Raw genomic sequence first — 18,365 nt, 5'->3', positions numbered from 1 at the left:
AGTTGCTTGAGAGTGGACCATGATATTTCTTTTCAAATTTAGTTTTTTTAAAAATGTGTACAAAGACTGAAAGAATATACTGTAAATATAAAATAGTTTAATCAGCATTCTCATTTATTCAACTGTGCAATCATCACCTTTCGTGACAACAGTACAATACAACATCGATTGTGGTTCTCAACAACAAAGATGTACAGTGTGGTTAAAAAAGGGAACATCTACTTGGTCATCTTTTTTTTCTGTTCCTGGAAGAAGTCGTTGCAGGCGACGGTGAGCGCTGCCACCAGCACCACAAACTCGTTGAAGTCCACCTCGTTGTCTTTGTTGGAGTCCAAGTCATTCATGATCTTCTCCACTAGCAGTGGGTCCTTCTGTGACTAGAAAAAAAAAATTCTCATCACTCATCTCAACTCACTTCACAATAAGCAACACAAGAACGACAATTAATGCTGGACTTCCCTTCAAATTGAAAGAAAAGTCATTTAAATGTCACTGCGATTTGCTTTCGTGATTTAAATGCACTCAAGGTCCGCAATCAGACATGATTGCCGCTCGTGGGGATGCGATGACATCACGGCAGCATCTATATTTAGAGGGGATGTGCAAGCACCTGAGGCTTTTGCTTCCATTCACATGGGAGATAACGAGAAAAAACATATCTGCGATCATTGAAACTTTTCAACGAGATTTCAATCGCAGAAAGTGCAGTTTTCTATCACATGGGGGTGGTGGGGGGGGGGGCTTATCTGCAATGATTGGATGACCTCCTATGTCCACCAGACATTCCACCGGTGATGGACACAAGCTTCTAAGATGGCGACAATAGCCTTGAGCATTTCAACATGCTTCTAACAGTCCAAGTCGAAATATTCTCACGGTTCTCCGTGTATCTCTCTGAAAGTGATCACGGGGCGATTTTTTAGGCGAGACAAATCTCATGTGAAGAGCAAAAGCCCAGTGAGGGTCAAACGCTTACCGTGAGGAAGTCATTGAGCTCGGTGTGCAGCAGCTGCTTGAGCTCGCCCTTGTTCAGCTTGTACTTGTCCCCGTCGTGGCCCGAGTAGTTGTAGAAGACGGCGATGAGTGCGTCCATGGCGCCCTCCAGCTGGCTTGGCATCTCGCTGGCCCAATCAAGCAGAAGATGACAAAGACGACGAGGGCGGAGAGGTCCTAACGGTCTGCAGAGATGTTCAGGTGTGACGGCTCACTTGTTTGTCAGGAAGTGAACCGCAAACTGGGAAGTTGGAGTAGTCGGGTGGGGGGGGGGGGGATCCGCCCTTGGGTGTAATTAAATCCGCACGCGAGGGCATCCATGGTGACCATCTTCCTTTCCAGCCGCATGGTTGGAAAACAAAACATGTGCCCGTGTGACGCTGCTGCTCCCCAGGGGAGCGAGGTACAGGATGGAGCCTGCATGCGGACGTCTGAATCGCGGCGTTTAATCATTACGGTGTTTCCATGCTCTCACGGGAAAGCCGGATGTGAGCGGAGTCAAACAGGTGAGTCACGGCAACTCAAGGAGTATTTGAATCCTCCTCCTCAATCAGGGTTTCCTACAGTCCGAAGTCTGTAGGAACCAGAATGGTCCAGTGGCTGGAATCACCTGGACCAGAGATTCAGATGATTCGATTCACTGTTTGCTTAGCCGACTCACCAGAAACGCTTTGGATTTGGATGAAGTGATTAACTGTCGAGTCTCGGTTCGCTAAACAGTTTTAATAATTGCAAACGTTTTTTCTTGTTGCCATCAAAATTTGAACATGTTCACGATTTCTTTGCGACAGGAAAAACTGTTTGCAACCTTTTAGGAACCTTGACGAAAACACTCGCGCAAAAAGTGGTTCTTCCATGTTTTGAACTGAAAATAAAACAATATGCATCTCTTGTCTTTGACTTGCGGCGAATGGTTTCTTTTCACCTTGTCGGTGTGTCACAATCCCGTGAGTTCCCTCGCAATGGAGCCAGGTTTATTTTAAGCCGCGGTGGGTTTCGTCCCTTCATCATTTTCCTGACATGACTGCCGCCGAACAGAATAACAGTCTGGCCCTAAAGAGGAGCCCCGCAGGACAATTTTTCTTCCACTTGCCACAACAAGTTTCCATTTGTTAACTTGACGAAAGCCTTGCAGCAGCAAGACCTTTAGGGAATGGAGGCAAGCATCATTAAATGGTTCTTATTGCCATGTCACTTAGATAGATTAAAATTCTGGGGCGACGGATCAACAGTTCTTTCATAGGCCACTCGATGGACCGTACATCACTTCGAGACCCTCAATAGCCGACCTCAGGGCTCCCTGCAACACCCTCAACCTCAATGTCTTTGACCCCATGTATAAAATACAAAAACGTGTGTGTGTGCGTTCATCTGTGTGTGTGTGTGAGAGAGAATGTGGAGAGGGAGAGAGAGATAGAGATGACAGCCTTCAGCTAAAGGCACCACTATGTTGAGCTCCACTGCCCTCTAAAGGCCTAGTGGAGGCACCGCAGTGTGCTGACCACCTTGCCTCCAATTTCAAAAGGTTTTTTAAGAATATGTTTGTACAATGTATCCCAAAATGTAAATGTAAAAAAAAAAAATGTGAGCTCACCGTGCTGTTTCCTTGGCAACCCGCACTGCAGAGAAAGGATGGGGAGAAATGGAGAGAAAAGAAATCAGACACAGGAAATGAAACACCGTCTGTATGTCGGCTGATTATTCATGCCAAAAACATATTCCACAACACAACAAAAACACGCACAGTGGTCACTAACTGAGAGGAAGTGATATCGACACCCCTTCCATTGTCTTTTCAAGTGTGGGTTCATGAGATTTTCTTGTGGGTCTTCTCATGATATTGTGTCAAATAAATTTCAAAATTAGCCATCAATGTTTAGAATTATTGATGATAATTTTGCGATGATAAAAATCAACAAGCTGCTTTGTTTTGGGGAGAACAAATAGAAAAAGAATTAGAGCGTCTGTGGGTCCCAAGTGCTGGCTCCCATCCTTGTGCCCATGAAAAGGGGTCTTTACTGAGCACCCTCTTTTAAAGCCAAGTGTGTGGGGGGGGGGGGGTACATGGGAGGTTGGGCTTGAACATACATAAGAGCTTTAGACGGTCGGGCCGTCCAAGTTGGCACAGCCTCACCAGACGATTTGCCGTCGATGTCCTTTCCCGCCGAGGCGGCTTCATCTCGAATGTTGGGGGCGAGCAACGTGACTGAGGGCCCCCCCGGGTCCAATTTGGTCCTTCAGCCGGCCTGGGACTACCTCCGCCAGAACCATCACGACCTCCTGAGGAGCCCATTGTTTCCTGTGGTGCTCTCTGTCTCCACTTACTTCTTTTTGGTGGGTGTCTACACCACGCTGGACTTACTGGCACCCGTCTGGCCTGGCCTCAACCGTTACCGGCTGCACCCGGACAGACCCGTCACTTGGTCAGGGATTGGGACAACGCTGGGAGTCACCATCTACAACCACCTGCTCTACATCTTCCCTTCCGCTGTGGGCCAGTGGCTTTGGAGGCCGCCCACGCCTTTGCCTCGCCAGGCGCCCACCCTCTGGGAATTCTCCCTGGGGATCCTGGGCTGCATGATGGTCTTCGACTTCCAGTATTATCTCTGGCACCTGCTGCACCATCGCATTCCCTGGCTGTACCGCACCTTCCACGCGGTGCACCATGAGTACCGGCGCCCGTTCAGCCTGGTCACACAGTACCTGTCCGGATGGGAGCTGGTCAGTGTGGGCTTCTGGGTCACGGTGGACCCGGTTCTGCTGCGGTGTCACTGCCTCACCACGTGGGGCTTCATGCTCTTCAACGTCTACGTATCTACCGAGGATCACTGCGGCTACGACTTTCCGTGGTCCATGCACAACTTGGTACCCTTTGGCTTATGGGGGGGCGCCCCTAAGCATGATGCTCACCACCGGTGGCCCGCCACCAACTTTGCCCCTTTCTTCTCGCACTGGGACCAGCTTTTGGGTACCCACATGGTGCCGCCTACCAGTGAACACAGCTGCGACAGCGATGCAAAGGAATAACTTTTGTACACCTTCAAGATCCAGAATGATCCCTTTCCTGTCTGCCTTTCGACTTTTTGTCCGTTGTTCGGCTCCTTTATCATGCTCACCTTCCAGTAGACTCAATGGAAGAAGAACAAAAAAACTAGTCCTGTTTTGATCCTGCATTTGTTGGTTATGTGGAAAGCGAATACTGTATTGTTATGCAGTGCAGTACTATTAAGTGCAAAAGCCTAAACCCTGTGGAAAAAATATTTTTACGGCGTTACGTACTGGCATTGTCATTCATTTCAGTGGGGGAAGCTGATTTGACTGTTTTGTGGTCACAAAATTAAACTGCTTACAATTTATGGCTTTCCGATAAGTGCGCCATTGTGGACCGTAATGGACTGTTTACAACTACTCCACTGCTCTGTTTTTACTATGGTGATCTCTCAGGTCTGTTTCCATAAATGGGGGGAAAAAAATCAAAATAAAACCAATAAGTACACTTACTTGACAGCTCTGTGATTTCACTAAGCAAATCTCAGCAAGCCAAGAGGTTGTGTGTGATCTCGGCCACGCTCGCTCATTCTCTTTCCTCGCCGGCTCCCCGTTGCGCATGAATGGTGGTCTTTTAGCACTGGTCCCGGGTCTGGACGCGTGGTCCGCAATACTAATGACTCTGCGCTAAAAAGGAGTTCTCAATTAAAGTGCAAGTGAGTTAAATATGTACATTGGATATAAAAAGAATACACATTCCATTTCAAACATTTTTTTATATAATTAAAATGCGCCATAAAAATGCACCATTTATGCATGTGACCTAAACCCATGAAAAAACTATACTTAAACAATGATTCCATTCAAATGTATTGCATTTTAAATTCATGCCTGATGTCAAAGTGTGTCACAAGGCCCTGTTAACAATTAACTTTTAAAAGTGGCAAATCAAAGCAAGTCCTGACTAAGCCTTGCCTTCCCTATGACACTCTCTTTGTGGCTCATCAGAAAAGACAGCCAGAACCGGTTTGGCGTGATTTCTGCTTTACGAGCGGCAATGTGTTGCAAGAGGTCATGTTTATTTTCGCAGCAGTGATGCACACTGCACAATTGCACAATTGCAGTCAAGTATCCTTTAAAAACAAAAGGGGAAGTGGAAAAATGTCAAAATGAGGAGCAGAGGAACTTCACCTCCTTATACAGCGATGTATGTAAAACCTACAGTCGAAAAGAACAGTTGCCGTTTAAAGAAGTTCGGGGACCATATAGCTCATGTTACAACACTAAACGTATGCAAGTATAACCACATCCGATTTGTGTTAAACATGCACAGCGCTGAAGTATTGCAGTTTAAAAAATTGTTAGGGGGGCTGTTGTCAAGGGAAACACACAGTACAAAAAACTAAAATAAGGGTTGGCAAAACAGTCCTTTATGCAGGTACCCACAACTTGCAGAACAACCTTGAGATTTAACATGTTGCTATAAAATGAATTATAGAGTACTTCTGTCATCTAGTGTGCGTACTTTTGCCACTCTGCTTTTTCAAATAGTAGATTGTTTTTTCTATGAAATCCTACTAAAACAGCTCCTTTGTTTTTAGGTAACCTCCCAGTAAATTCTGTTGTGGAATAGAAATACGATACCGAGAGATGACACGGTTGAGACGTGATGTGTTCAAGCATGAATCATTAACCAGATGATCTGGTCACATAATTGCTATAATTAAAACAAAAATCAGCCTAGGGAATAAAAGGAAATAGAAAGAATCAATTCATTTTTGAGTCCATTTTATTATAAGACACATTACGGCATCTCTGGTAATTTCCATTCCACGTGCTTCAGAACTTACGATAGCACATGCTTGGTCATTTGTGTGTAATTCGTAGTTCAGGGTGATTAAATTGCTCATGTTTGAAAGGGTCGCAAACACTTGTGGCACTAAGGTTCCACTTGCGTTTGTATAGTTGCCGTCACACGCCTCTTTGCCTCTATGGACTGTCATTGTGTGCTTGGCTTTGGTTTATGTGGTTAGTTTAAAGTTAATCATCTCCTCACTTCTTTCTTATCAGCTGCAGGGAATGTGTAGTTGAAAGACAAGACATTAAGAACACAAGAAATGTATCTTCTTTTTTTTTAAGAGATTAATTGTAAGGTACATTTTGAATCAATGAAGGATTTCAGTACCAATATTTCTTTCATATTTAAGATATTTTCAGGAGAACTAATGCTACAGATAACTTGCTCTAACTTGGGGCATTAGTCACATATGAATAGTTAGTACATTAAGAATTTAACCCAATGCAGTTGTCTAATCTATATAAATTCCAACTACAGGTCAGGCTGTATAATAATGTGTCAAAACAAAAGTCATAAAAAAGAATCTTAGGTGGTAATTAAAACCTAAAGCTAACGAACGTACTTTTTAAAGCTTTTATACAACCAAAATAAATGAATTAACATCAACAATAGCAATTTAGCTTGGCTAGCTTCGCAATTAGCACCCTACAATGAAAGGACATTACGTTAAGCGGAACACGCTAGCATAGCGGCTAACCTCCCGCGCTTATCGTTAGCATCATGCTAATCGCCGACTAGCATCCTCTTCTAATAATTTTAACATAGCAAAGCATGACAAAACATAAGAAAATAATATTAGATTTTTTTAGGACTTTGAGTGGTTTTAACCAAAATCATTGGTTAAGCTAAAGCAGGTTATTATAGCAAATTAGTATTGAGGCCTAGCCTCTTAGCAAGCTTACCGGTGATCAACATGAAGGGCTCATTCCATGGAGAACAGCTCCTCGAATACACTTCGTTATCCTAACAAGCAAGAAACTCATTAGATATTGGTACTAGTCGGTTAATAATTGTTTTATTTTCATTTTCAGGAAGAATACCTGCTCACCAGACTGTCTTCTTTACCGGGTATTACCGTAGTTATACGGCTACCCTGTGGCGGAATGAAGAATTACCTCTAAATGGCACATATACGTTCGATTTATGGTTTTATGACTCGACATCGGGTTATGAAAGGGAAAATCGATTCAAATGTATTGATCGTTTTTAAAACCCAGTCCTACTGCTTATATATGAATGAGCTGCATATTTTCCAACTTTAGAGATGCTCATTAGCGATTATTGTAATATCAATGAATTTAGCAATTGATGAATCCAATTAAAATCATTCTTTCCAAATGTCTATCATTTTATTGTACAAATACAGGGGATAATTTCAAATTGATAGTGGAGACAGTACACAACCTTAACTTATAATTCAGTTACTGGTTCAGTCTCTAAGATACAAGAAATGGGGGGGGGGGGCTACATTACACACAGGCTGGTCTGTTGGCTGCAGACTGCAAAGTACGAGCTGCAGATAAGTGTTTTTTGAGATGAACAAATGCATGCAATTGTCTTCTGTCCTTGGGATTCAGAAAGACCTTTTGTCTGCTTGCACAGGTTTAACGTGACTAGCAAACAAAACAGTAACAAACAACAAAAGGTAACAGGACACTTGTTAATAATCATTTACCTGAAGCTGGCTCGCCTGACCCAGGTAGCCTTTAATTACAGACCCCGAGGTTGGGAGCAGGGGGGGGGGATTTTTGTCCACAGGGGCTGACATAGATTCAGCTTACCGCTCAATGGAACGTCATCTGCGGGTTGCTTGAGGTCACTTTTCCCTGATGAACAGTTTCTTATCTGGGAAGGACAAGACTGGGCCAGCCATGGAGAAAGCCGCATTCTGCGAATTCCAGCCTGGGAGCGTCACGACGTTAGTTGCAGTCGTTGAAAAAAAAAAAAAAGAACGGTCATCTTATTGGGTTTTACTATTTATTTACAAAACAATGCAACATTAAATGAGGTTAAAAACGTTTTGAAAGTCTGTGGGAAATTGCCAGTCTACCTGGGCGGACGACAACCTAAAGCAGATTAAGTCCATCTTTGGCCGGTCCCCCTGCTAGCACGAGCTGCTCTGCGTATTCCCTGAGTCTGACACAAACGACTTGCTCCTTTTGGAGTACTTCATGGAACTGAAGGACACTCGCATGCGCTCCACCGTCCGGCTGCTGCGGCACAGCAGCGTGTTTTTGACGTGCTGGCGGAAGTCGTCGGACACAAAGTAGTAGATGAACGGGTCCAGAATGCTGTTGAGGCTAGCCAGGCACAGCGTGGTGACGTAGAAGGCGTAGCCATTGTCCGTCGCGCCGTCCTTGAGCAGCGAATAGTGCAGCACCAGCATGATATTACTGGGGACGAAGCACACCAGGAAGATGACCAGCACCACCATGATCAACACCACCGCCCGCCGCCGGTTCTTGGCCGCCGCGCCGTCCTTCCTTCCGCGGCCCAGCGCCCGCAGAAGCAGAACGTAGGCCACCACGATAACGACACAAGGCACCAAGAACACCACCATGCCCATCAGTACAAAGTAAAAATAAGGCAGGCGGACCGATGCGAAGGGGTCCAAGGGATCCAGGATGATGTTGACGTCGTGACAAGTGGTGATGGCGGGCTCGCGCAACTGGGCCGTGTGCTGGTAAAGGTAGAGTGGCGTGGTGGTGAGCCAGATGAAAACCCAGATGGCGATGCACACGCCCAGCGCCACCTTATTGTTCTTGCGCTGTTGGGAAAGCGGATGTGCTACTACCCAGTAGCGCTGCACACTGAGGCAGGCGATGAATAGGATGGAACAGTACATGTTCCCGTAGAAGAAGCCCACCAGGACCTTGCAGAGTCCCTCGCCGTACGTCCAGTCGTTGCCGGCCAGGTGGTAGGCGATCTTGAGAGGTGTCCAGATGACAAAAAGCAGGTCGGCCAGAGCCAGGTTGGCCATGTAGATGGACGACGGGTGCTTCTTCTTGGTGCGGAACAGGAAGACCCAGATGGCCATGGCGTTGGTAGGCAGGCCCACCACGAACACCACGATGTAGATGATCGGCAGGAAGACAGTGGTGAGGCCGCTCTGTAAGGTCTCGGAGGTGGCGCGGTCAACCACCACCAGGTCCGAGGACTGTGGGTCAATGAAACCGATGAAACCGCGACCCTTTCCTGCGCAAAAAAATAAAGAATACTAAGATTTGTATCACTTAAATGGGTAAAGACCATAAAGCATCAACGCTAAGCTTCTAGCCTGTGCACAATCACAAACCTGTTACATAAAATAACTTATCAGCAGTTAAACTATTCAATACAAAAAGAACACCTTCACGTGACGCTCAATATTTAATGTTCATGTAAATAAATGCAAACGATCCGTGGCTTGTCATCTTTTTCAACAAAAAAGGCCTGACTTGGAGTTGAGGTAAAGTGAGGTTGGAACAATGAGCTCAGTGAAAAGTTGAGTAATGTACCAATGTCAAGTTAGTGGAATAAAAAAAGAACTGAGTCTAAAGTTATTCTGAAGCAATTAAATATCTGGATGGTTTAAAAGAAAATAATCTTGATTTAGGAAAAACTTACCTGCGCTATCCGCGGCCATAACGTGACACAAGATGGTCAAGGAAAACGTCCAAAAGTGAGCACGGTTCATCTTTTTCTTTTCTTTTTAAGTGTCCTGTCCCCAAGCTTGATCCTCGTTATGTTCTGCTTTTGTCTGAGTATTGCTTCCGCGCCCAGATACCGCGTCCTTTAACTTTACCCTCGGCCAACTCGTCCTCCGACACTCGCTGGCCACGCCCCGAGACTACCTGGCAGATTGAGCCTGGGGGCGTTGTGACGTCATCTGCGAGTCGCCAAGCCGGTTGCTCCTTTTGATGACGTAATCACCAAAACAAAAAAAGTTGATGATAACCTACCTTACGTTTTATTTCTGATTATATTGTGTTCAAATGTGTTCTGCAAAAACTGATTTATAACTACTACTGTAGACTCACTCTGAGTTTTTAAATCTGCACTTTATTTCATTTCACTATGCAAAGTTTCAAAAGAAAAATAAACAATCGTAATCACACTCAGTCATCATTTAATAAAACATAAACGTGTTCTAGAGCCCCTTCTAGAATGACGATTCTCTGATATTAACAAGGTGGCTTTTTTTACGTTCCACTCCAACTTGAATAAAAAACATGGTGTCCTCAAGCGTCCATAAGGCTTAAAAGTGCGTAGAAGTGATACAACCCAAACAAGGGGAAGAAAATGCATGTAGTAGAAATGTAAAAAGAAACTGAGAAGACTTAATACATTCTGCTTGTGAGGAAAAAATAAACAATATGGACACTTATGGACAAGTTTTCATCGAATATTATGGGGAAGCCTTTGTTATGAGAGAAATCCTTTGGTTTGTTTTGAAGTTTGGAACGTCAGAACTATGAGGCCAAACATGGTAACCAACCACGATCCTTTGGGTGCTCTATTTAAAACAGTAACAACGACAGTAAACACAATCCGTTATATCCGGATAGATTCGTAGCACCAGCTAGCATTGCGAGCTGCCCGTGTTTCCACCAGACTCAGATGTATAGGTGTTGCTCTTCTTGGAGAACTTGAGCGCGCTGAAGGACACACGCATCCTCTCCACAGTGCGCTGGCTCCGGCACAGGAAGGTGTTTTTCACGTGCTGGCGGAAGTCGTCCGAGATGAAGTAATAGACGAAGGGATCAATGCAGCTGTTGAGGCTGGCCAAGCACAACGTGGTAATGTAGAAGCCGTAGAGGTTGTCGGGGACCTCGTTTAGGAGCAGCGCATAGTGCACCAAGAGCATGATGTTGCTAGGTGCGAAGCACACCAAGAACATCACCAGCACGATGATGATCAGCACTATCGCCTTGCGCCGCTGCTTGGCAACACCGTCGTCCACCGTCATGCTGGTGCGGAGCGCGCGCAGCATGAGCGCATAGGAGACGACGCAAACGACCGCTGGTCCCACAAAGCCCAACGTGCCCATGGTGAGGAAGTAGCCCGCCGCCATCTTTTTCTGACTGGGCCGGGTGACGTCATGGCAGGTGAGGATGTTGAGGTTGACCACGCGCACCTCCTGGTCGTACAGGTAGAGCGGCACTGTGAGGAGCCACACAGTCACCCAGATGACCACCGAAACCACATACGCTTTGGTTTTCTCACGCCGCCGCTGGGCCATCGGGTCCACCACGACCCAGTAGCGCTGCACGCTGATGCAGGCGATGAAAGCCATCGAACAGTACATGTTCCCGTAGAAGAAGCCCACCAAGACCTTGCACAGCCCCTCGCCATATGTCCAGTTGTTCTTGTTGAAGTGGTAGGCGATCTTCAGCGGCACCCAGATAACAAACAACAGGTCAGCCAGAGCCAGGTTGGCCATGTAGATTGACGCCGGGTGCTTCGTCTTGGTGCGGAAGAGGAACACCCAGACGGCCATGGCGTTGGTAGGCAGTCCCACCACGAACACCACGATGTAGAGGACCGGCAGGAAGACGGTGGTGAGGCTGCTGCTCAGAACCGATGTGGCTTGCGGGCCCACCCAAATCCCATCGGTGGTCTCGGTGCCGGTGAAGCCTCGCAAATTCTCTGTGGGGGAACACATAGAGAAATAACAAAATTGTCTTGATTTCCTGTGAATATCCAAACTAATGCTTTGTTGTGTACGTGTGTGATCTATCTCAATCATCCAAATCCATTATTACATCATACACACATAACATTGCTTCACATCTGTGTTGCGTAAAGTTCCTGGTTTCAACACCAGTGGTTGTTAACCACAACTATTTACATTTGCCGGTGACACTTTGTGGTCATCAAACTAAAGGAAAGACAAGATTGCAGCTATCCGGTTTCATAATGAGGTATGTCTCCTCCAGGGGATTAACCGGAAGTAGGGGCGTAACAGCCAAGCGCCACTTTATGTCATGTGGCCACAAAAAAAATCGACTTTTGAATCAATTCCCCTGCAATAAAATGCTCCATACTTACAAAAAAAACTCCAATATTACACACTGATTAAGAACATAAAATCAACATATGGTCTATTTCTGTGTGCCTTTTGGTAGTAAGCAATACACTCACCTTCGTCACCTGAGCAGGTGTGTAGAAAATGAAGGAGAATGAAGACCAGTACACAAAATCGTTCACTCCACGCAGGCATGGCAGCGTCGTGTTTCAGCTTGTTTTGCTCAATGCAACAAAAACAACGACGTCGTTTTAGGAGGTACCGTGGTATTGCAGGTGATGTCGACGGGGGTGGTGCCTTGCGTTTGTCTTAATCTTCACCTTTCCAGGATCCGGTGTTCGCACCTAGGTGACGTCACACGGCACATGACCGCGCGGATCCAATCGTGACGTACTGACGACCACCGTTCAGTCCCTGATATTTCGACATTTTATTTTTTGCTTTTTGTATTTTGCTTTTCAAGTATCAATTATCACTTCATATCACAAGCAAAATGTCTTTAATTTATAAATATATATATAATAAATATATAGAGAAAAATGCCTATAGCGGTAAATAGATTCGTATAAGTATCGTGATATATTAATGTTTTCGAAACATGTCCTCTGGCGCTCTCTAGTGGCTAAAACAAGAGCTGTCCAGCTTGATGTAAGTGAAGTATTCATGTCGGTCGACAGGGGGCGATAAGAGCAATGACAAAGTGAAAACTCTGCTGTCTTATGCTGGATAAGCGTGTTTATCATTTCCAAACATGGTCAAAAAGTGGTTTGAAACGTGTTTATTTAACCATGAAAGTGTAAAGTAAGATATCAGTTAAGAAAGTGAGCAAATATACACACAACACACATGAATATTGACTTTGCTTAACATTGTAATGTAACAGCTTAAATAGTTTTAGTGTGCAAAAAGAAAAGTCATCCTTCATTGTGTCGAAACGCTTGTTATTTCACATTTATGTTGTAAAAACAGAAATAGTATTAAATCATGATTTATTATATAGGTAAGTAGCCATCCGGTCAAAGACCTTCTTGCCCAATTGGTAAAATTTAGACCTTGGTCCTCTGTTTCTTTTGAAACTTCTTGGGTAAGATTCCTGTGGTGGAAATGCACTCAAATTTGTCTGGTCAGTGGTCCTGCATGTGCAGGTTGGTACTTAGACCAGAAGTTTCTTGTACAATCCGGCGTGGCTCTCTTGCAGTGAATCCTTTTTGACAAACGAGATGTTTCGCTGTGAGCTTTCCATACGACTGGACTTCAAGATGGTCCTGGAGCTGGACCTGTATGAGTCCGACGAACTGGTGCTGAAGCTCTCGGCCATCTTCTGACACCTCAGCGCCCCAGCGAGTTCTCGTTGGCATTGGGACGAACCGAAGCAGTAGAGCACCGGGTCTAGCAGACAGTTGAGACTCCCTAAACATAAAAAGACCAGATAGGCCACATACGAGTTCTCTGGGGCGTCATGGACCTGCTTCACTCCATCATGGAGCTGCGCGTAGTGGAGCAGAAGGAGACAGTTTGTGGGCGCGAAGCACAACAAGAAGATCACCAGCACCGTCAACACCATCACCAGGGACCTGGTTCTCCGACGGGAACGTCCAGGAATGCCGCGAGGTGCCAGGCTCAAGGACCAAATCACACGGATGTATGAAATGATGGTGACCAGCAGCGGGATGACAAAGAGTGCGACGCACAAGCCAACGAAGTACGCCCCGTAGAGCCCAACCACCTCGTCCACCGGCCGGACGTCATGACAGGTGGTGATATCCAGCTCTTTCAGGTAGAACGTCTGCTCCGAGACCACCAGGGGTACTGAACCAGCTAGGGACATGATCCACATGGCAACGCAGGCCAGCACGGCGTTGCGGGGCCTCCTCCAGGCCAGAGAATCAATGGGGTACACCACAGCCAGAAGACGATCCACACTGATGCAGGCCACCAGTAGGACTGAGCAATACATGTTCCAGTAGAAGGCGGCGGTGACCACACGGCACATGGACTCACCGAAGACCCAGTTGTTCCCGGAGAAGTGGTAGGCCGACTTGAAGGGCAGGAGGATGGCGAAAAGCAGGTCAGCACACGCCAGGTTGAGCATGTAGATGGCCGCAGGTTTCTTGGGTCGGATGCGGCGCAAGAAGGCCAGGGCGGCGCAGGCGTTGATGGGCACAGCGAGCAGGCACACCACAGCGTAGAAAGACGGGATGATCAGAGTGGAAAGACGTCCCGTCAGGAAGCTGTGTACCTCCTCAGAGATGGCAGTCACATTGCTGACCCTCAAGGCACCTCTGACCCTCGGGGTTCTGTTCACCCTCGGATCTACTTTGAGCCCGTAGACATCGTCCAGAGTAAAGGGTTCGTCGGTGGATGATGTTCCGAAGTAGGAGAACATTCTTCCTCTGGCGCTTTCTGTACACGAGTGTTAAAATAGTGTTGAGTTGATCGACAGTTTAGCATATGCTAACAAAATACGGCTTGCTATTCCTTTACAAATAGTTTACACATTCTAGTGCTTGTAGTTTTTAATTAGTCATGTTAACTTACAACACTTGTATCTTGAAGGACCTTTCACCCAAAACGTGATTATATAAGAAAACTAGTAACACGCTTGTACTTCATGTGCATTTTAAAAATAAATGATATAACTAAAAATAATGTTAAAAGCAAAACAGTTCTTTCACACATTATCAATAAAAGTCATTGACCTGATGAGCTATGACTCAACGGGCTGGGTGACGTCATAGCATCTAACGGTTATTATAAATATAAATATTTTTACACATTACAGCACAAGTAATGTTAACGTGGTTATTATTATCACTAAAACATAATAATAATAATAATAAATAAAAACCTTACGATTGTCGTGGGCTGCCGCGGCGGCGCATGCGCACACGACAAGCAGCAGCGACAGCATGAGAATCGCAGTTGCCGGAGACATTGAGGAGCTTCAGCAATCAAATACAAACACGAATGAATAATAAAAAAAAAAAGTGTCTCGACGAGTCTGTGGAGCTCCTCGCACGCTTGATGTGGTGACTTGCTACAGTTGCTTTTCGTTCCCAGGATGTTCTCCTGGTTCAGCCCACCCCAAAAGTGGCCCCGGTTGCCGGCCAATCAGCAGCGAACGGAGCGGCATTCTTTCGGGGCTGACGTCACGTTTCCCGTCGCCCCTGCAGCGGATGCGAGCCAAGAGATTATTGAAACGATCTGGAGGCTAGACATGGGTCTGATTGTCCAAAAGTACAAACGCAGGAACATTCCAAAAGGGTGAAAATTGGATAATTTAAAAAATAATAATTTTGGAAATTGTTTTGATTTATTATCACCATCATCTTTCCAATCTGTTTCAAAAGTCTCATAGACAAAACAGTACCACTAGAATCTATCTAATCAATTATTTTCACTCATGAGATAAAAATGTAAGGACATTTTTTGTATAATTTAAATTGTATCAGAACTATTATCCCCTTGACCAGTTCTGTATTCTAGTCCACAACAGTTCTTAACCAACTGGTCCCCATTGTACACTTCAACATAACAAGCTCGTAACTTTTGTGGACTTCTTGCCATCAAGTTTCCAAACATCTTGACTCTCAGATTAAAGACTACAATAATCAACAAAGAAGGTTAAGTGAGGAGTTGGCGAGGTCACATCGACCTGGTAGCCAAATCTGCGGGAGCTCAAATCGAAACAGAAATCTGCAGTATAGTGACAGAGTCATTCTTATCTATCAGCATCGTCCAATAAGAATTTCTAGATGCAGAACGTCAACAGGAATAAACATGACGACTGGAACTTTGTTTCAATTGGTTCCACTTGCTTTCAATACGCGCCAACTTCTTTGATGACGTTTCCATGAGAAAAGCGCTTCCTGTTGTTAACTTGTCTTGAGATATTTTGGGACCTGGCAGGACAGTAAATGTAAACAAGTGTCCCTGCTCTTGCTTCAAATAAGGAAGATGTGGAGGTCATCTTGTTTTTGTGGCTGTGACAAGCATATAACCTTAACCCTAATTAATTATGATGACGCATTTAGGCTAGCTTAATGCTAATAAATAATAGGAAATGGCCTTTTTTTGTGGAAAATGCTTAGGGGTTTAACAATGTTTCTTTCTAATAATAATAAAAAAAATCAACACATTATAAAGGGGACATGATAGTGGTGGTACATTAAGTTGCGTAGATAACCACAGAAGGCCAAATGCTGCTAGGAAAAAAAAAGTGAAACAGAATCGACAAACGGAAATGGACCAGCTCGTGTTGAGACAAGTTTATCATCTCCAGGCAGATATTTCCTCTGCACGTACTCAGTTATGACCTCACATTAAGGGATCATATTTCAAAGTCAAATCAGAGATATGGAATATTATATTTAAGTCCACATTAGAAAAAACACAAAGTAATAAATGGGATTCCACGGGATGTGTGACCTTTGAACGTTATAAAGCACGTAATGCAGTCTAGATCATAAACAGGCCGGCAAAGAGCCTCACAGAGGCCAACCCACAAGGATTTTTTTTTTTCTGTCACGGAGAAGTGAAGCGTATGGACGGGGTGTGGAGCTGCATGCGGGTCAAAGGCGCACAAAAACATGGGGAAATATTTACTTTTGCTGGTTCTCTTGCTCTGTTTAAATGGAACGCTTCAGAAGGAAGGTAAGAGAAAGCCTAGGACAATAGATTAACGCTTTTTTGGCTTAGGTTTCATTTTTGATGCTTGTGTTGAAAGAGGGAACATGTTTTGTCAAGGGAGTGTCTGACAAAAAAAAACAATGGTTTTCATTATGTTTTGACAGCTGAGCTTCGAAGGAAACTTTGCACATTGCCTCCCACGCGTCCATCAAATAGAATTTAGTACTTGTAGAAAAGTGGAACAATGAAATTAATTTAAAAAAAAATATATGTACTATATTTGTTCATTTACTCATATGTACGGCCCTGAATAATGTTTTAATATGATTTACGAGTCATTATTGTTTGATTTCAATATTTTTAAGACAAAAACTTATTTTTGGTCATTTTATCATGATGATATTTTGACTTAATATGGTTCAGAAAAGTTCTGACATGAGATATGACTGGTATGTTGTGTAATATCTTGGCCAGACTTGAAATTGTGTTTGTGTACTTAAAGAATGTTTTTTTTGGCAGGCAAAGAGAAGTTAAGAATCCAAGAGCAGAACAACACAAATGAAGTAGCGGTTCCCAGAACTTTCAAAGGACAACTATTGGCGCAGAAGCGTTTCATCTCTTCGAACGGGACGCACCGTCCCATCCCCTCACCTCCCACGCTCCGGTTGCTAAGCAACAGCAGCGGGGGGTACCTGAACAGCCCGCTGAGCACCAAGATCCTCCCCGCCGTCTACATGCTGGTCGTGATGGTGGGGGTCCCAGCTAATGTGGCCATCCTAAGCGCCTTGGCCACTAAGGTGCGAGTGGTCTCGTCGGCCATCCTCTACAGCAGCCTAGCGGCTTCCGACCTTCTCCTGCTGGTCTCCCTTTTCTTCAAGGCCCACTACCATCTCCATGGTAACCACTGGGTGCTAGGAGAAGCCGCCTGCCGGGCGGTCACGGCTTGTTTCTATGGCAACCTCTGCTGCTCGGCACACACGCTGGCCTGCATCAGCGTCCAGCGCTACCTGGCCGTGGTGCACCCCTTCACGTACAAGCGTCTCCCCAAGCGCTTCTACGCCGCCTTGACCGCGGCGACCGTCTGGGGGGTGTTCGCCGCCGCCGTCCTGCCACATCTGCTGGTGCAGCAGAGCTTTTGGATCCCAGAGCTGGGCCGCATCACCTGCCACGACGTGCTGCCACTGGATGTGGGCTCTCACGTCTTCTTTCTCCACTACAACCTCTTCTTGACTCTGGCGGGACTCTTGGGCCCACTGGTGGTAACGGTTCTGTGCTACGGTCAGATCATGTGCGAGCTGCAGCGGTCGCATCTGGACTGGGCTGCCTACATGAAGGCCAGTTCTCTGGTGTTTGCCATCTTCTTGGTATGCTTCACACCAGCCGGGGTGGTGCACTTCCTCCATTACGTGCAGCTTTTTGTGGACGGCACAGACGGTTCCTACGTGGTCTTCAACGTGGCTGTTTGTCTGTGCTGCATACATGCCTGTTTGGACCCCTTTCTATTTCTTCTTCTGTCCAAATCTACTGTAAGCAAATTGTATTACATCCCTTCTAAGCCAAGAAGCCTTAGCATGTCCTTTTGAGAAACTGAACTTATCAACAACTTTTTACGGTTTGTTGTTTCCGAGTGTTTTTCAACGTTATTGCTGTTGGACATTTTCCAACTAAAAATGTGAAAATATGCAATGTGATTCCGATTTCGTATGTATGAGCGGGACCTTCATACAAATTAATCAAATGTACGCTTTATGTTGATAAATACAATGCGTGAATAAAAAAGTTTGTTTCACCTAGAGTAAATTTTGCAGGACCAAGTTTTCTGAAACATTAGAAGTGTTTTATCTTTGTTATACAACGACAAAGAAATATATAGAAATGTTTATTAGACAT

The 18,365-nt window shown here is 45.2% G+C and overlaps 6 protein-coding genes across 7 annotated transcripts; 2 read left to right on the top strand and 4 right to left on the bottom strand.

Moving 5' to 3' along the window:
* Positions 1-80: 80 nt before the first annotated feature.
* s100z (S100 calcium binding protein Z) lies at positions 81-4,637 on the bottom strand. The gene is made up of 4 exons (XM_061294244.1): positions 4,495-4,637; positions 2,588-2,612; positions 977-1,178; positions 81-377 (listed from the first exon to the last, which is right to left on the bottom strand). Coding segments are annotated over exons 1-4 (387 nt in total). The 5' UTR covers positions 4,496-4,637; the 3' UTR covers positions 81-218.
* On the top strand, positions 3,145-4,020 carry ch25hl2 (cholesterol 25-hydroxylase like 2). Its single transcript, XM_061294238.1, has one exon. It carries the CDS (start codon positions 3,145-3,147, stop codon positions 4,018-4,020), a length of 876 nt encoding a protein of 291 aa, XP_061150222.1.
* Positions 4,638-6,838: 2,201 nt separating the features above from the next.
* On the bottom strand, positions 6,839-9,664 carry f2rl1.2 (coagulation factor II (thrombin) receptor-like 1, tandem duplicate 2). 2 transcript variants are annotated; one of them, XR_009716468.1, is made up of 3 exons: positions 9,446-9,664; positions 7,890-9,034; positions 6,839-7,741 (listed from the first exon to the last, which is right to left on the bottom strand). XR_009716468.1 is itself a non-coding variant. In XM_061294226.1 (2 exons), the coding sequence occupies exons 1-2, from the start codon at positions 9,513-9,515 to the stop codon at positions 7,944-7,946; spliced, it is 1,161 nt and encodes a 386-aa protein (XP_061150210.1). In that variant the 5' UTR covers positions 9,516-9,664; the 3' UTR covers positions 7,800-7,943. The 2 variants fall into 2 exon arrangements, 1 of the variants encoding a protein (XP_061150210.1); XM_061294226.1 differs by lacking the exon at positions 6,839-7,741 and having other exon boundaries at positions 7,800-9,034.
* Positions 9,665-9,860: 196 nt separating this feature from the next.
* Positions 9,861-12,200, bottom strand: f2rl1.1 (coagulation factor II (thrombin) receptor-like 1, tandem duplicate 1). The gene is made up of 2 exons (XM_061294227.1): positions 11,963-12,200; positions 9,861-11,467 (listed from the first exon to the last, which is right to left on the bottom strand). Exons 1-2 carry the CDS (start codon positions 12,039-12,041, stop codon positions 10,401-10,403), a joined length of 1,146 nt encoding a protein of 381 aa, XP_061150211.1. The 5' UTR covers positions 12,042-12,200; the 3' UTR covers positions 9,861-10,400.
* Positions 12,201-12,609: 409 nt separating this feature from the next.
* LOC133163909 (proteinase-activated receptor 1-like) lies at positions 12,610-14,928 on the bottom strand. The gene is made up of 2 exons (XM_061294223.1): positions 14,700-14,928; positions 12,610-14,249 (listed from the first exon to the last, which is right to left on the bottom strand). The coding sequence occupies exons 1-2, from the start codon at positions 14,779-14,781 to the stop codon at positions 13,000-13,002; spliced, it is 1,332 nt and encodes a 443-aa protein (XP_061150207.1). The 5' UTR covers positions 14,782-14,928; the 3' UTR covers positions 12,610-12,999.
* A 1,410-nt stretch (positions 14,929-16,338) lies between these two features.
* Positions 16,339-18,275, top strand: LOC133163913 (proteinase-activated receptor 3). Its single transcript, XM_061294228.1, has 2 exons — positions 16,339-16,499; positions 16,995-18,275. Exons 1-2 carry the CDS (start codon positions 16,436-16,438, stop codon positions 18,056-18,058), a joined length of 1,128 nt encoding a protein of 375 aa, XP_061150212.1. The 5' UTR covers positions 16,339-16,435; the 3' UTR covers positions 18,059-18,275.
* The last annotated feature ends 90 nt before the right edge of the window (positions 18,276-18,365 follow it).

This window comes from Syngnathus typhle, linkage group LG12 (assembly GCF_033458585.1).
Source record: "Syngnathus typhle isolate RoL2023-S1 ecotype Sweden linkage group LG12, RoL_Styp_1.0, whole genome shotgun sequence".
In the NCBI taxonomy this organism is placed as follows: domain Eukaryota; kingdom Metazoa; phylum Chordata; class Actinopteri; order Syngnathiformes; family Syngnathidae; genus Syngnathus; species Syngnathus typhle.
The sequence above is the reverse complement of the archived record's forward strand: the minus strand, read 5'-3'. Positions and strand labels throughout refer to the sequence as shown.

What these genes read in the sequence shown, in the direction of transcription:
- LOC133163913 (XM_061294228.1), top strand. Translation starts at nt 16,436, where the DNA reads ATGGGGAAATATTTACTTTTGCTGGTTCTCTTGCTCTGTTTAAATGGA. An exon ending in TGGAACGCTTCAGAAGGAAG is followed by an intron (nt 16,500 to 16,994) that starts GTAAGAGAAAGC and finishes TTTTTTTGGCAG; the next exon opens with GCAAAGAGAAGTTAAGAATC.
- f2rl1.1 (XM_061294227.1), bottom strand. Translation starts at nt 12,041, where the DNA reads ATGCCTGCGTGGAGTGAACGATTTTGTGTACTGGTCTTCATTCTCCTT. An exon ending in CACCTGCTCAGGTGACGAAG is followed by an intron (nt 11,468 to 11,962) that starts GTGAGTGTATTG and finishes GTTCCCCCACAG; the next exon opens with AGAATTTGCGAGGCTTCACC.
- f2rl1.2 (XM_061294226.1), bottom strand. Translation starts at nt 9,515, where the DNA reads ATGAACCGTGCTCACTTTTGGACGTTTTCCTTGACCATCTTGTGTCAC. An exon ending in TATGGCCGCGGATAGCGCAG is followed by an intron (nt 9,035 to 9,445) that starts GTAAGTTTTTCC and finishes TTTTTTGCGCAG; the next exon opens with GAAAGGGTCGCGGTTTCATC.
- ch25hl2 (XM_061294238.1), top strand. Translation starts at nt 3,145, where the DNA reads ATGTCCTTTCCCGCCGAGGCGGCTTCATCTCGAATGTTGGGGGCGAGC.
- s100z (XM_061294244.1), bottom strand. An exon ending in GTTGCCAAGGAAACAGCACG is followed by an intron (nt 1,179 to 2,587) that starts GTGAGCTCACAT and finishes ACATCTCTGCAG; the next exon opens with ACCGTTAGGACCTCTCCGCC. An exon ending in AGCTCAATGACTTCCTCACG is followed by an intron (nt 378 to 976) that starts GTAAGCGTTTGA and finishes TTTTTTTTCTAG; the next exon opens with TCACAGAAGGACCCACTGCT.
- LOC133163909 (XM_061294223.1), bottom strand. Translation starts at nt 14,781, where the DNA reads ATGTCTCCGGCAACTGCGATTCTCATGCTGTCGCTGCTGCTTGTCGTG. An exon ending in CGCGGCAGCCCACGACAATC is followed by an intron (nt 14,250 to 14,699) that starts GTAAGGTTTTTA and finishes ACTCGTGTACAG; the next exon opens with AAAGCGCCAGAGGAAGAATG.